Source organism: Onychomys torridus, chromosome 2 (assembly GCF_903995425.1).
Source record: "Onychomys torridus chromosome 2, mOncTor1.1, whole genome shotgun sequence".
NCBI classification, from domain to species: Eukaryota; Metazoa; Chordata; class Mammalia; order Rodentia; family Cricetidae; genus Onychomys; species Onychomys torridus.
This window is the reverse complement of record NC_050444.1, coordinates 10,291,770-10,308,354: the sequence shown is the minus strand read 5'-3', so window position 1 is coordinate 10,308,354 and position 16,585 is coordinate 10,291,770. Positions and strand designations below refer to the sequence as shown.

General features: G+C 41.6%; 1 protein-coding gene across 2 annotated transcripts in view; it reads left to right on the top strand.

Moving 5' to 3' along the window:
- The first annotated feature begins 532 nt into the window (after positions 1-532).
- The window catches only part of Ca8 (carbonic anhydrase 8), a 104,031-nt gene continuing 87,978 nt past the window's right edge, over positions 533-16,585 (top strand). The window contains exons 1-2 of one of the 2 annotated variants that reach the window (XM_036178683.1): positions 533-800; positions 1,565-1,756. In XM_036178683.1, the coding sequence (XP_036034576.1) occupies positions 701-800; positions 1,565-1,756 (292 nt within the window). In that variant the 5' untranslated portion in view covers positions 533-700. Of the gene's footprint in view, positions 801-954; positions 1,001-1,564; positions 1,757-16,585 lie in introns of those variants that run through there. The other variant, XM_036178684.1, reaches the window with a different exon arrangement.

The following is a 16,585-nucleotide window of genomic DNA, read 5'->3' as shown; positions in this document are numbered from 1 at the left end:
ACTATACCCACTTCTTGATGCTAAATTTTTCTTTTTTTCTGAAATGTTTATATGAATTTCTTGGGTAAAAAATTCTATACTCATTTTCACTGTGCTCTAAGGACGAATTCAAAAGTAAAACTAGCTCTCAAAGAGGGCTCCCCAGGCCGGTGGTGGTGCATTCCTGCAATCCCAGTGTTTGCTCAGCGGAAGCCTGTGAAGTTCAAGGTCATCCCTTTCTCTACAGGGAGGAGTTTGAAGCCAGCTTGGTCTCCTTGAGACTGTCTCACAAAACCAAGCCCCAAACAAACAAACGGGTAAATAATGGGGAACAGACCGTTTAACCAGAGTCTTACTGAATCACGGTCTTCAAGCTCCCTCCCAAAGCAAGGCAACCTATCCGCTCTCAGGGAATTGCCTGGAGCAATGGGAGCCTCTGGGTCCGGGCATGTCCTGCGGTCCCGCGGCTTCTGGGAAGACTCTGAGCTCTCAGGCGCAGCAGGCTTCCTAGGGAGCAGCAGCCACAGCTGGCTTTCGCAGGCGCTCGGTGTGTGTTCCTGTGTCGGGGGTGTGAGTCGGGGGCGGGTCCTCGGGCCGCACACGCCCCCACCGGCCTTAAAAACGCTCGCCCGCGCGGGACCCGCCGCCGCTGGCACTGGGGGGACTGCTAGGCTCCGCGCGGCCCCCAGTCCCCTGCCGCGACCGCGCCGCACAGTTGCCCATGGCTGACCTGAGCTTCATCGAGGATGCAGTCGCCTTCCCCGAGAAGGAGGAAGACGAGGAGGAGGAGGAGGAGGGCGTGGAGTGGGGTTACGAGGAAGGTAGGCTCGCAGGGCTGCTGTCGCGGCTTCTCTGCTTCACGCGGTCCCGCGCCTTCCCTTCCCGAAGCTGCCCCACTGCGGCTCTCACCTGCTGCACCCAGGCAGCCCAGCCCGGAGCAGACCTGATACCCAGTTGCTTTCTAGTCTTGGGAAGTCCTACCAAATGCGCTTTAGAAAACGCGTCCCGGATTGCAAGCTCAGTCAGTGCTCTTGGTGACTTTAAAAGGAGTTTGCTAAATCTATCCCTGAAGACCCAGGGCTTCTAATAGCTATTAGTGCCCATGCTTACTGTATACACGGGGAAAAAAAAGTGCAACGGAGTTCATAAATATATGTATGGGATACTGTATTTGCTTTTTAAACAAATGGTACTCCATAGCATTAAGGGTTTCCGCTGTCTCTGAGCTTGTTGAGCGTTGTAGATATTTTCTAAGTATTGCACATAATTGAACCGATGAGCAGAGGAAATTTCTGTGATTTTTTTTTTCTAATCACTTAAAGATGACTTAAGTTTCCTAAATCCCTAAATCAAGGCATCTGTGTGCACAGATAAAAACATGCAATAAAAGATTTTGTGTGTGGTATTACATTTAACAACAGATCACTCACACAATGAATGTAAAAATCCATACACATTTCTCAAATTTCACTTATATACATATGGTAGTCACAGCTATCATGTCAAGGATTATGAGTTTTTAAGTTATATTTTACTGTTATTGACTTAAAAATCCTAATCTCAATTTTTATCATTTTCTCCTCAGGTGTTGAGTGGGGCTTGGTCTTTCCTGATGCTAACGGAGAGTACCAGTCTCCTATCAACCTAAACTCCAGAGAAGCCAGGTACGACCCCTCGCTGCTGGATGTCCGCCTGTCCCCAAATTACGTGGTCTGCCGGGACTGTGAAGTCACCAACGATGGACACACCATTCAAGTTATTCTGAAGTCAAAATCAGGTATTTTGGAAAACATGCTTCTGCACTCTTGTGAGCAAGTGGACAATCTCAGATTTAATTTGTATGGTTTTAGAGGTGGCACCATTGCAGTTCCTGCTTTCATAGTTCTTTACAAGATGCGTTTTCAGGGATTATTTTCTGGAATAGTGTGAAGGACTAAGAGGGTGAATGACAGCTATCTCAGCTGGCTGTCCTCCCAAAGCTGTGCCTGGCGCCGCCTCTGTTGCTTAAACAAACATTGACTGGCCTGTGAGGAACGGAGTCCATACACAGGCATGGTTCTTTGAGTTATTCTGCTGTGCATTTTGTTCTAAATTACTGACTAGCTGAAACCATTTAATTATAATTCTTTGTTTTACAGTTTGTGAAACCAAAGATCAGAATTTATTGATGTCATTGATGTTCGTATTCAAGATAAACCTTTCAAATTAAATTTCCCTTCTCTATTATTGACAAGAATAATTTTAATAACAGTTAAAATCTTCCTCTGAACTCAGCCAGATATTTATATGGAAACCTAGCTCTTGGTTTTGTTTATTTTTAACTTCTTGAACCTAGTTGAAATGAATATGAAATGTTTTGTGGAAAAATTAAATTTCCAGGGAAATTGGTTTTCAGCTTAAATGTAGAAGAGATGAAAGCAGGGTTTTTTTTTTTTTTAAAGAAATAAGCATTAACATTGTGTTTTCCAAGGGGAATAATGACTGCTTTCCTCTTGGAAGATTATGATGTTCGAGTATGTTGAATGTTGATGTGCTTACATTAATTCCAAATTGATAAAGGAGGTGTTTCAACCCATAAAACCTTTCGGTCTGTCACTGGGCAAGGAAGGCATTGACTTCTTCCTTTAACTCATCATGTCTCAGAGCTTTATTCGAATTCTGTGAGGCAGACATGTATTCTTTGTAGCTGTTGAGTTTAATCAAGGAAGGGGAGGTGGGTCTTCTTATAAGCTTCTCCTGTCCTGGTTTTGCCCCACATGCCTAAATTATAGTTATTAAAATTAATACTCAAAACGTTATTACTATGACCTTGCACCTGCCGTTTCTGCCCGAGACTGTATTCTGTTTGTCTTTATGGAACAATGTTTTCCCGAAGGACAGTCTGTGTGTGTGGAGTTGGTTTGTTTTTCACTAAGTTCACACATTGAACTTTGAGCGTAAGTCAGAATGTTTCGGAGATGTTTACCTCTGGTCATTGTATTCTGCATGGTACTTTGTGTATTCCTCTGGCCCTCTCCTGCCCTGCCCTCCACTCCTGAGTGGTAGCAAGAGCTGCCTGTGCCTCTGTCCTGATGCGGGCTCTTCGTCCTCTCTGGGGGCTTTCCTCCCGCATGTGCCCTGGCTCTTTCAGTCACGCAGTGACCTCTCCCTTTTATATTTCAGCAAACTTAAAAGTTAATTCGTGCTATGCATGGAGGTGCACACCTTTAGTCCCAGCGTTCCAGAGGCAGAGGAAGGTTAACCTCTTTGAGTCCAGGCTAGCCTGGTCTGCACAGTAAACACTTACCTAAAAAAAGCCAAGTAACTGTAAAACCATGTCTTGATTATTTTATTACTTTCTTCTAGGATATTTCAGCTTCTCTAAGGAATTGTTTTTAAACACTAAACACCATCATTTATTTAATTAAGTTTTTTCCTTTATTAAAATGGACTAGACACAATTTGAATAGGGAGCTTTTTCTGCAGTTTTCTCTATCTTAGCCACAGCCTATCTCATGCCACCTACAGCTTCTGGTTTTCTCTAGTAACAACTACTTTGAACCTTCAAGAATTATATGTTCGTTTTTTTGTAATTTTGATATGATTACATAATTTTCCCTTCCTTACCCCAAACCCTCCCATATACCTTCCTTGTTCTTTTTCAAACTAATGACGTTTTTTCATTCATTGTTCTATACATAAATGTAAATGTACATACATATATATTCCTAAATGTATAAGTACAACCTTCTCAGTCTGTATGTGACTTAGGTGTTTTCAGGGCTGAACGTTCTAAAATGGTTTCTTTCTCTTGTGTTTCCTAATAACGTGTTCATGTTATTTGCTCTGATATTTAGGAGCTCCCCAGGCTCCCTGCTGGGGAAGGGGAGGTGGGACTTCTTATAAGCTTCTCCTGTCCTTGGTTTTGCCCCACATGCCTAAATTATAATTATTAAAATTAATACTCAAAACATTATTACTATGACCTTGCACCTGCCGTTTCTGCCCGAGACTGTATTCTGTTTGTCTTTATGGAACAATGTTTTCCCTGGAGTTACTATACTTTTGTTTATTTATTTTTAGAGTTACCTAACCGGAATTCGCTTTCAACTCAGAGGTGATGGGTCCTGTCTCAGCACATTTAAGGCATCAAGTGGTCCTTCCTTGTCCTTTCTGATCCCCTTAGAGCTATTCTTCTCTGTCTGGTCTGACACTGAAAAGCTAAAACACACACACTTCTCTTTTTTTCCTCACTTTTAGTTTCTAAAATCTGATACTGATAGTTTGAATTAATTTCCTTTTGAATTTCACCATTCAATGTTTCATGAAAATGAGACTTTTCTTCATTTTCTGTTGCCATCTTCCTGGGTTTTTGTTTATTCTGGGTTCCTTCTCTATCAACTCAGCTCTACCCTTTCATCTAGGGGGTTCTTGTCAAGCACCTAGTGTCTGGCTCTCTGCTGCTACTTGAGAGTGACTCTAAAATGCACTCTAGAAGCTTGGTTCATGAAGGGAGAGGCTGCCATCTGGTCACATGGTCAGCAATGGAATCAGACAATGACCTAGCTATGTGGGAGAGATAGCTCTGGAGGTTGGCTCAGTGTCCTCGGAATTTACCTGCTTGCTATTTCTGCTTTTCTAGGGGGGCAGTGGGTGGGTGGGGAGGGAGGGTTGTCCTACATGTGAATGTTTGCATTATGGCCATGGTCAACAGCCAAGAGAATGTCACCATATGCTGTGTTCGTGTTCTCTGTTCACCTGCCAGGGACCATGAAGGCAGCTGTTTGTCTATGGAGAATGGGGTGCAGAGGGAACCATTCTTTTTAGAGAGCTTCATTTCCTGTTTGTAGTTTCCCACTCTGTGCCTCCACTCACCTTCAGGCACACCCAGTGCCCCTCTGAGTCTGCCCTGGTGTGTCTTTCCTTTTGGCTGCCATGACAAAATGTGATTTATAAATAACAGGAATGTCTTAGTTAGGGTTTCTATTGCTGTGAAGAGACACTGGCCATGTCAACTCTTATAAAGGAAAACATTTAATTGGGTGGCTTACAGTTCAGAGGTTCCGTCCCTTATCATCATGGTGGGACATGGCGGCATGCAGGCAGACATGGTGCTGGAGAAGGAGCTGAGTGCTACATCTTGCACAGGCATGAGGAAGTGGTTCATCTTACTGGATTTAGCTTGAGTAGAGGAGCCTCAAAGCCCACCCCCACAGTGACACCCTTCCTCCAACAAGGCCAGACCTCACACTAGTGCCACTCCCTATGGGCCATTTTCTTTCAGACCACCACAAGGAGTTTCTGTTTTCCAGAAATCTGGGAAGTCTCAGCTCAGGCTTGTACAGATGCAGCCTTTGAGGAGAATGTGCTCTGCTGCATAGACAGTACCTTATAACTGTGTCCTTTGAGAGGACTGAGCAGATGCATAACAGGCTGCTCAGTCTTTTCTCAGAGATCAAGCCTTGAACCCTGCTTTATGGAACCAAGCAAGCAGTTTTTGAGGAAGACCCACAGACAAAAGGCAATTAATCACTGGTGCCCCTGACAACAGGGACAAGGGTGATAGGACACACCAAGCCAGGGCCACTGAGCCAGCCCCCACAGTCAATACTTGCTAGGCCAGTCAGTCTCCACAGCAGCTCTAGGACAAAGCCAGGGACTTGTCCAGGCCTGCCCCCAAAATGGAAAACTGTACCCTGGCCAGCCTCTAACTAGTTCTGGCCAATTAGAACGTTCTGATATAATTGCCACTTGCTTGAGCCAATCATATCTAAAGTGACCTAACTGCCTTAGGACCTCCCCTTGCCTATGCTTAAAAGGAGCCCACACATCTGTCTCAGGTCTTTGCCATCTTGCCTTTGCATAGAATGGACAGCCCCAGCATGTTGGGATAATAAACATTCTTGCTGATTGCATATGTGGATGATGGTCTTCTGTGAAACTTCTCCAGGACCCTAACATCCTCAAGTTGCAGAGGGTAAAGGAAACACTCTTTCCATTCTCCAGGGCAGAATGCTCATCGCCTAAGCATCTCTAGTGTGGCTGCACTTGGGAGCTGGCTTCAGTAGGCCATGTCCTGTGGTGGGTGTGCCTCCAGGGGGCATCTCTGTTGTTTTACTGTCAGAATTTCAGGCCAATCAGCGGCTCCCTTGATGTCTTTGGTGTTTCTCTGCTGTTTTTAAATTCCACCCTTGGCCATTCTGCCCCTGCACATTCCCCTCTTTTGTGTAGTGAGGTTTGGAGAGGGACAGAAGCACTTGAGGAAGGAGGCTTTCCCTGATAACAGTATGATGTCTTTTAAATTTCTTTCATTTACTTATTTGTTGGTTATTTTTTTGTTTTGTTTTGTTTTGTTTTTGAGGTAGGATCTCAGTAAGTTATCCAGGCTGGACTGAAAATCACTGTGTATGGAGGTGGTGCTGGACTCCCAGCAATCCTGCTTCTGTCTCCCACATGCTAGGAAGATAGGCATGAGTACCATGTCCCACTCTCATGCTTTTAAAAACGTATTGTTTTAATTGGTTTTGTTATTAGTGTGTGTGTGTGTGTGTGTGTGTGTGTGTGTGTGTGTGTGTGTGTGTGTGTGTGTGTATGGCGTGTGTGTATGTATTGTGGCTTTATTCATGGGGAGGTCAGAGGGCAATTTTATGTCCCTACATCTCCTTCCACCTTTACATGGGTTCTTGGGATCAAATTCAGATTATCGGGCTTTGTAGAAAGTGCTTTTATCTGATGAGTCACTTTGCTGGCCCACAAATTATCCTTTTAAAGTAAAAAACAATATTCACAGGATAAGTGCAGTGTTCTTTTTTTTTCTTTTTTTAGGAATTAAAGCTGACATTTTATTACTGTTGTGTTGAGATCTTAGTTTCTTTGAGAATGCCTGGGGCTGTGGACATTTAGTCATTTTTTCTTTTCTTTTTATTGTTTCCTGTTTTTATTGTTAAAAAAAAACCAAAAACAAACAAACAAAAAAACAAAACAAAAATCCTCAAAGAATTACCCAAACGAGGACACCATTTTTGTAGTGTGATTTCAGTGTTTATGCTTCACAAACCAAACTTGTTAGTGTCGTCTTAATGACGTAGTTCCTGTATATGGCCACATCTGGAAACGCTGCCTTATGGTGAACTTGAGTCATTTCTTGAGCCCAGGGACTAGTTCTGATGATACTTCCTCAGGCTAAGGCCACTGATGATCTTCCCATGTGCTCTCTCCAGTGGGAACTGTGAAAGCCTATCAAACTCCAGCTTCGCTGGGTTTGAAATGATGTGTGGAAACCCTCTAGCTGGTCTCTCACACAGTTGTCTGAGGGCTGTTTTAGTTTTGACTGTCTTCTCTCTGGCAGTTCTTCATATCCTCCATAGCATACTGGGCTGTCTAGGCTTCCTCCTCAATGCTCTTCCCACACAGGCACTACAGTGTAGAGAGTGTGTGCTGCTCTGTTTGTGTTGTTTCCATCAACAGACTGGCCCTACATTGCATACTTTGGCAGGCTGGGACAGCTTCTGCTTGAACAGTCCAGGGAAGGGAATTCAGTCTTCACTGAGGAACACATTCTGCCCTTGAGCAACTCCCCAAGTCAGAAAGTTCCATGGCTTCCCCATTATGTCTGTTTTAGGGTTCTGGACCCACACAGAGCCTATGTATTAGGCTTTCACAGGAATCCTTTGGAACACCACTGTCATTCCGTCAGGCAGGTACCATTTTTCCTTTCTGACATTTTTTTTTTTTTTTTTTACTTACTCTTCCTCTTTGGGGGGCCCACCACCAAGCTCCCAAATAATTACACACAGAGAGACTTGTTCTTACTTATGAATTCCTAGTCTTAGCTTGGCTTGTTTCTAGTCAGCTTTTCTTAACTTAAATTATCCCGTCTACCTTTTGCCTCTGGGCTTTTATCTTTCTCTCTTCTATATACCTTTCTTTACTTCTTACTCCATGGCTTGCTATGTAGCTGGGTGGCTGGCCCCTGATGTCCTCTCTCCTTTTCTCTCTCCTCTATTTCCTCTGTCCAGATTTCTCCTCCTATTTAGTCTCTTGGCCTGCCAGCCACACCTATTTCTCTCTCCTGCCCAGCTATTGGCTATTCAGCTCTTTATTAGGCCAATCAGGTGTTTTAGACAGATACAGTAACACAGCTTCACAGAGTTACACAAATGCAACATAAAAGAATGCAACACATCTTTGCATCATTAAACAAATGTTCCAGAGCATAAACAAATGTAACTCATCTTCAACTAATATTCCACAACATGATACATGTGTTTCTTCAACTCCAGACAAGTCCTGTCCTTCACCTCTCCACACTTACTACTGATTGTTTACTGCAGCCGTATAAACTCCCCTATCTGTAAAGCCTAAGAAGACAGTCTCAGGTAGGAGAACAAAGACTGGAAATTAGTTACTGGCGATCTGATCTACCTGTAGTGATGGGAGGGGAGGGCCTGGGCAGAGCATGCCTGGTGTGCCAGATGTTTGATGTGTCAGGAGAAGCTGGAGGTGCACCTGTGCAGCAAACACACACACTTACTCTTTGGTTTCCTTTGGCTGGCAGAGTGCATTTGGCAAGTTATATATTTATCTTATGCAAAACGTTACATGCTTTGGGTGTGGTAAATATAAGTCAGAGACAGAGCTATTGAAGGGAGATTGTTCAGGGGAAAGTATTAGAGGAGGGTTTAGGGAGGAAGTTGGGATTTGAAGCCATCTTGAAGGGTTGGTGAGATATGGGGGAGAGAGCTACAGAAAACACAAGGGGATGGGAATGTAGAGATGGTGGTTCAAGGAAAGGCAGGTCTTTCAGCACACCTGAAAGATGTATTTGTGGTGAAGAGCTCAATGGAATACAAGAGTGAGGGTGTGTTAGAGCAGTCTTGAGGGATTGGGAACAGAGTCTAAAGAACAAGACTCCTCTTCCCCCACAGGAGTCTTAAATAGCATGTTGATCTAGTTAAAGTTAACATGGTAGCACAGGATGAGCTGGGATGTAGGAGAGATTAGGATCTGGTTAAACTCAGGACAAGAAATGAAGTGACCCAAAGACCGAGGCCATTTTAGTACCTGGCAGGAAAGTAGGGTTGACCCAGGGCTTTACTGAGGGATAGTCTGCAAAGCTCTAGTGATGAGTGAGTGTGTGGAGTAGGGGAGAGGAGGGAATGGGTAGAGATGGGCAGGAGTGGAGACCTCGAGACTGGACCCTGGTTCAGATCTGTCTCTGTACCAGCTCTGCTCAGAAGTGGTGGAGTCACACTGGGCCTGGAGTTTGGCCCAATTTCACATCCTGCTGGTAATGACTTGACCAGGCCACTTGCCCTGTCTCCTTGAGCTGAAGAAGTTATCTAAAGCTGTCACATACATCATTTGATTTCTCAAAACTGATGAATGGCAGGAATGTTCACATCTGAGGTATACAGAATAAGATAATTGAATGTATTGATGATGATAGGAAAAATAGCATAAATATAAAATATTAAAATACCAGTTCTCATTTATTGGCAGTGGATATGTTCTCAGATCCCAAAGCTCTCTCTATACTGTTTTTCTAGTTATATATACTTATGATCAAGTTTATCTTATAAGTGAGGCACACAAAAATTAGCAGCACTATGTAATAATCATATCAAAAGTTATAAACACATGCTGAAATAAAAATTATATGGGTGAAGTCTCTATATGTTTGAAAATTTTGATTCAGTACTTTCAGTTCATGGTTGAATGAAGGTAATAGAAACCATAGAAGGTGATTACAGATAATAAATTTCTAGTGGGAACAGTGTAGTACTTAGCTGTGTGGCACTGCCCAAGCCCATATGATAGCACATTACTTCAACTACAAAAGGTAAATACTTTTTTTTTTTTTAAATGAAATGTGGTCAGGCTGGACTCCAGTTCTCTACCCTCTTGCTTCTACCTCTGAGTACTGGGACTGCAGCAAGTCCCCTGTGCTCAGTAAAGAGATTTTTTTAATTGTTCATCAGCATAGGAGAAACTGAAAATCACTCTAGATCATTTGTGCTATCCACTGTAACTTCTTATAGCAACTTTATTTATTTATTACTCTCAATCTAAGTGTAGGCTATATAGTCATTCCTAATCCTACCTCACTGGTATAGAGCCTCTGATCACTGGTGCCTAAACGGTTTTCTACTCAGAACACTTGTGAACCACTCAGTGTCCCAAGCCTTTTCTAGGCTCTTCTTCCTGTATTAGCTGCTGTTTTCTATTAGAATATAGACGAATATTGAATATTAGCATATTCTTCAAGGTTCAGCTTGGCTTTCATCCCAGGAAGTCTTTATTGATTCTGTGCATGCTACCTGGTTTTCACTTGGCCCTAGCTGGGCCTCCTACTGTCCAAATACTCTCTTCACTGTCTCCGATACTTCTTGTTGGAAATACTGTTTAGGTACTGGGGAGGCCTGTCTGCACTGGGGAGGCCTGTCTGCACTGGGATTGCTGTCTGCATTGGTGTGGGGCATTTACCCACCAACCCCACAGCTCCCCAAAGTTTTCTTGAGTGTGAGCAGCAGGGAATATTAGATAGAAGGATTTATATTAGGAAGATAAACAGATAGAAAATAAAGGATAGCCTTGAGAGGGCCTGGAACCTTTTCCATTGGCCCTCAACTGTCTCTGCCCCAGGGTATTTATAGAGATGCCAAGGCGTGGAGCAAAAGACCTCCTCCCCCAGCATAGCCAAGTACAGACCATTTCAGGCACCTGCACTTAGGCCCATGGCCCTAATCATCCTCTATGCGGACCTGCTGGGTAAAGCCTGAAAACGGGTTCCCATAGGTCCCCCTTTCTTAATATATAAAAAAATAACTCATCAATAGCTTACAGCAATCTCCATAGCTGTTACACCTCCAAGTATAGGAGTAGAGGATGATATAGAGGGCATTTTTTAAAAAAATTAGGTGCAAGGTGACCTCAGCAGTCTTAGCTGCCTCAAGCCCTTTCTAAACCAAAAACTTAATGCAATCGCAAACTTAAAGAATCCCTTAACTTCATCATTACCATTAACAGGTTAACATAAATATTGCTATACATAGTCACAATTCTCCCAGTCTTACAACTCAAAGCAAACTCTTTACAGAACCATTTGAATTAACATAAATAGTGCTATATATAGTTAACAATTTTCTCAGTCTTACAACTTTAACTGTTAATAGAATCATTTGAATTTCTTGCTAACAGAACATAGGAAAAACTTCTGATGTATTATTCACATCAAACTTAATATTTCCTTAACTCCACAAAACCAGGGTGCATTAATACCAATAGGTTACACAGAATTGCTGCAAACGTAATTCAACCTTAATTCACTCATAATTCCTCCCTTTCGTTATAATTTTTTAAACAAAATCTCAAACCTAGTTAGAAAAAAAACAAACTTATACTGCCCCAGCCAGTGGGGTTTCAATGGGGGCGACCCACCTGTGGGAGCGAATGAAAGGGATGGGCGACACAAAGCAGGACAGCAAGACAAGATTCTGATCAAGCTGCCAATTTTATTTTTCTCCACAAGGCTTATATAGCATGGGAGGGGAAGGGGCAGGAAGGAGGGAAAGGGAAAAGGGGCGTGTAGAACATGGAAGGGGTGCAAGATGTGTGAGGCAGATCGTGCAACTGCAAGGTGTCTGCTAAGGTCACTGGTCAGGGGCCGTTTATTCTGTTGCTAGGCTACCTGACCATGGAATGCTCTTTACGTTCGGTTGTCATGGCACCTGACTTTGGGATGTTCTCTTATCTTTGGGGGCCTCTGGTTAGTGCTCTGGGAAGGGGCAGTGGGCTTATGACTTGTTCTCTGGCCTAGCTAGTACTTTCCATGGTTCATGTTTGGTTCCTGACATCTTGGTCCCTAACATTATACAATTCCTACAAATATTGAAAGGCAATATTCTAAATCTAACCATTAACACTTTGAAAACTTAACAAGACATCCAAAACCAGTTTCTTAATAAAACTCTTTACACTTTAAAAATGGTTTCTTAATATACCCCATTTGCATTTCTTACTAACAAAAATGAGATTAATCCACTCAAACAAGAAAATATTTTTTAAATTAAAGACAGAAATATTATTCTCCCCTTTCTTTATAATTTTTTTAAGCAAAGTCTCAAGCCTAGTTAGAAAATTCAAACTTTTCCATTTAAAATTCTGTTTGTAACATAAAACCAGTTCCAAAAGTAATTCCATTTTTACATAAACAGTTCCATAAAACAATTCATGAATCACCAGTTAATAAAGCATATACTCATACACAAAATTGCATCTTGACTCTAGGTAGAAACAATAAATTTCTTCATTTAAACAGTTCCATTTTTAACCCAATTCCAGCAAAGAGTTCTTAGGTCATTACTATAAGTAAGTAAACTCAATTGTCCCATTGCAATGAAAAATATTGTTAATTTCATTTCTTAAGTCCCAAAATTCAAATAATAAATTCTGGTACGAGCCTTCCAAATATGAAGAAATCCATAACAAAACCTTCTTGTAGTTTTCTCTCATTTCCTTAAGTTCAAAAACTTCGAAAAAAGTAAATTCTGGTATCAGACTTTAACTTCCAAATATGAAGAGACGTTTTACAACCAAAACTTCTTGTAGTTAACAATTTAAGTTCAAACAAGTGTCTCTGCAACTTTTGTTCTCACAGACAGATCTTTTTAGTTACAGTAGGTATTGTAAACCGCACCGGTTTTTGATGTTAGCTCAGGTTTTTCTGTGTTGCGTTGATTTTTCACGGATCTCATCTGTGGATGCCTTGTTTTGCTGGTTCTGGCGTCTGCCATTCTTAGAGGCTTCTGTAGCTTTTGAAACCATTCAGACTGCCTACTTTGCAGTCTACTAGAACACTACCTTCTGTGTCTCAGGTTCGTTCACCATGTACATTAAGCATAGATTCACACTCAACATTTACACTTTTTTAAAAACTCACATATAAGGTATTTTGCCTTGCAAAGCATTTAGATTCACAATCAACATTTACACTTTTTTTTTTACAAACTCACATATAACATTAATATCTACTTATTTATACTCATTAAGTAAACTATAGAACTACTTTAGCAAATATATTTCTTATTTACTTCTTATATACTTATATTCATTCCATCTTCTTATTTTTTATTTAAACTTACATTTACAACTAGCATCTTTACTTCTTACAAGCTTATATTCTTAAAGGAACCCTATAGATCTATTTTACAAACTTATATAGGGCTACCATTAGCATATATCTTAACTTAGCAAACACCTAAAGATTTCTTAACACAGATCTAACAGAATTTCTACAAACTCATCTTTTCATCTTTTTCTGCTTCTTACTCTTAATTATTATCACTATCTCTATTAGAAAGATTCTCTTAACTAGACAGGAAGAACGTACATCATTTCTAAAGTTTAGAGTTTATAGTCAGCTTTGCTATACAACACTGGGATTTAGTGAGTGTTGTCATTATAGAGTTGTGATACTTGTTGCTAGGGGACTGTAACATTCTCAGGATGAAGCCACACCCCATAGTTGCAGAGTTCTCTCCCTTTCTGAACTGGCAGAGATGCACTGTCAGTGGTAAATGGTTTTTAACTAGAGGCTGTCCCTTTACCCATATTCATAATAGCTCCCCTAAGTGCTTCAATTCAGACAAACGTTTCTATTGCAGCAGTACTTTTGGTTTGTTCTACCGAAAAACTTCACTTCACACTGAGTGTGAAATTACCATATTTAGCTGCATTAAAGCTCTTTGCAAAATACTGCACAGCTATTAGGTGATATAAAGTATTTTTCTAAAGGAGCTAGTAAAGCTAAAAGCAGCACAGCTCCAAACTCTATTTCCTCCCTGTTTGCATTAGCCAGTGACAAAACCTCAGGAACACTGATGGAGTCACTTTCATTCTGGTTCTTTATAGGAACGTCATTGGAGCTGACCCTCCTTAGTTCCACGCTCCTTACCAAATGCTCCAGTAACCACCGAGCTTCATTCTCCTCTTGTGAAAAAACACAAACATATTCTCGACCCCACATTAACACAGGATCGGGGACCCTTCCATAATCTCGAGCAGAGATCTTTCCATTTCACTTGAGCAAAAGTCGCTTGGGTGCCACCGTGCCAAAATCTATCTGCAGCAGACTGCTCACAGACATCCATATTCAAAAAGTTCAGAACAAAATGAACATGATTTATTTTATTTTATTTTATTTTTTGGTTTTTGAGACAGGGTTTCCCCGTGTAGCTTTTTGACTTTTCTGGAACTCACTTGGTAGCCCAGGCTGGCCTCGAACTCACAGAGATCCGCCTGGCTCTGCCTCCTGAGTGCTGGGATTAAAGGCATGTGCCACCACCGCCAGGCCGATTTATCTTTTGAAGTTGTATTTTAAGACTGCTAAGAGCCCTTTCTACAATACCTTGTCCCTGAGGATTATAAGGAATACCTGTTTTATGTGTGATTTCCCATTGGGTACAAAATTGTTCAAATGCCTTACTACTATATCCAGAACAATTATCAGTTTTAATAATTTTTGGTATACCCATATACGAAAAACACTTCAAGCAGTGCATAATTACATGTTTTGTAGCTTCCCCAGGTTGTGCACTAGCCATTAAAAATCCTGTGTCAATGATCACATGTACATATTTTAATTTGCCAAATTCGGCAATATGCGTAACATCCATTTGCCATAGATAAGGAAGAAGACCTTGAGAGTTTACCCCTAGGTGAGAGACAGGAAAATATTTTGGACATACCCCACATCACTTAACTATTTGACAAACTGCTTCTTTGGTAAGATTGAATTGCTTTCTTAAGCTTTTGCTATTTTGATGAAGAGCATGTGACTGTTGAGTCATTTCCACTTGGGATAATGCTCAGCCATTGCATTACCCTCAGCTAAAGGACCAGGAAGATTGGAGTGAGTTCTAATATGGCCCACAAAGCATGGCAGCTTTCTTTTGTGGAATAGTGTCTTGAATTTGATGACACATTTTGACTTGATTGTTGTTAGTTCCAATATTTTCACCAAAACTGTTATTATTCAAAGTAGTCAAGAATAGATGTTCTTTCATGAAACATATCCTTCATTAGCTTACTCAGAGAAAAGGCATTTTCAGGATGTAGTGTTTTCACTTCATCAGCTTTACTCTGATATTATTAGCAGCTGTGATTTTGCATTGATTTCTTAGTGGTATCCTAGCCTCTTTCCAAGATAATTTTATTGCTTTCCTTTAAAAATGGAGAGTTCCAGAATTTGCTCTGAAGGCTGGAGCCAGGTCCATGCTGTGTATAGCGGTGGTGGTGGAGATGAATTTTCTTCATACAATGCTGGCTGAGGTGCTGTGTGCGACCCCCTTTTCTCTATGGTTTGGGTAGACATAGAAGGTAGACTCCTGTTCTCGCTCCTTGTTTTTCTCAAGATAGAATTTGACAATCAGTAGAATGGACTAAGTGGGAGTAACTATCCAGAACCTGTGACCCTGTCTTGAAATAAAAGCCTGAAATACAATTTTAAAGCTATTCTTACAGAATAGAAAGATAGAGCAAGTCTTCAGAATTCTGAGTATCTGTAAACCTTTTTGATTCATGCATTTATATTTGTTTTGATTGTCTTTTGAAAAATCTGATAGAATTTTGTCCTCAAAGGAGAACCCAGAGTTTAGAAATCTAGGCTTAGAGAATATATTATATTTTTAGTTCATTCGCATAAGGCAGTAAAATTCAGGTCTCTGTCTCTAACTTATTCCCATGGTGGGTTAGGCTCCAACTTGGCTTTGTCCTGGGCTTGCTATCAGGGTGGCTGAGGTAGACTACATTAGTCCCTCAAGCCCACCATTTCCCTCTCTCCACAGGGATGCGAACACAGACTCTAGGAATCTGTTGTGATGGAAGGGCTCTGAATTCCCGGCAGCAGTCTTCCTCCACTGGCCCTGCATCCTGCTCCTCTTAATGGGATTGTTCACTCCCCCTTGCAGAATTAAAATCTCTCCTGGATATTCTTTCCTCCTGAGTTGGTAGAAAGAAGAGAACCAAACTTGTAAGACACTCTGAAGGAATGTATGACTTGTGGGATAGCTTCGTCTTGCCTGTACTTCCTGCCATGTTGTTTCATCATGTTCTCTTTCTGATTTGCATTCTGGCTGTATTGACGGCAGATCTACATATGCCCAGTTAGAACAGGTTCTCAGCTAAGAATTAACCAAACATACAGACACTGCCGCCCCAGTTCACTTTTGTATCAGTTGTATTGGAGGGTGATGATGAAGCTGATGCCAGAGAGAGAGAGACAGAGACAGAGAGAGACAGAGAGAGATAGAGAGAGACAGAGAGAGACAGAGACAGAGAATATGCCACATGTGTGTGGGTGCTGAGGGAGGCCAGAAAGGGTGTTGGATTCCTGGAGAAGGAGTTACAGAAGGTTGTGAGCCACCTCACAAGGGTGCTAGAAACCAAACTGGAGTCCTCTGCAAGAGCAGCAAGTGTTCTTAACCAGTGTGCCACCTCTCCAGCCTCGTTGGTTGTATTAATATTAATTTCTTGGACAATTTTATCAGCTTATGTCTTTTCTCTGATTGAAAGTCTACTAATGTCAGTGGATGACCCAAAGATGTGGCTTAGTTCATTGGTAGATGCT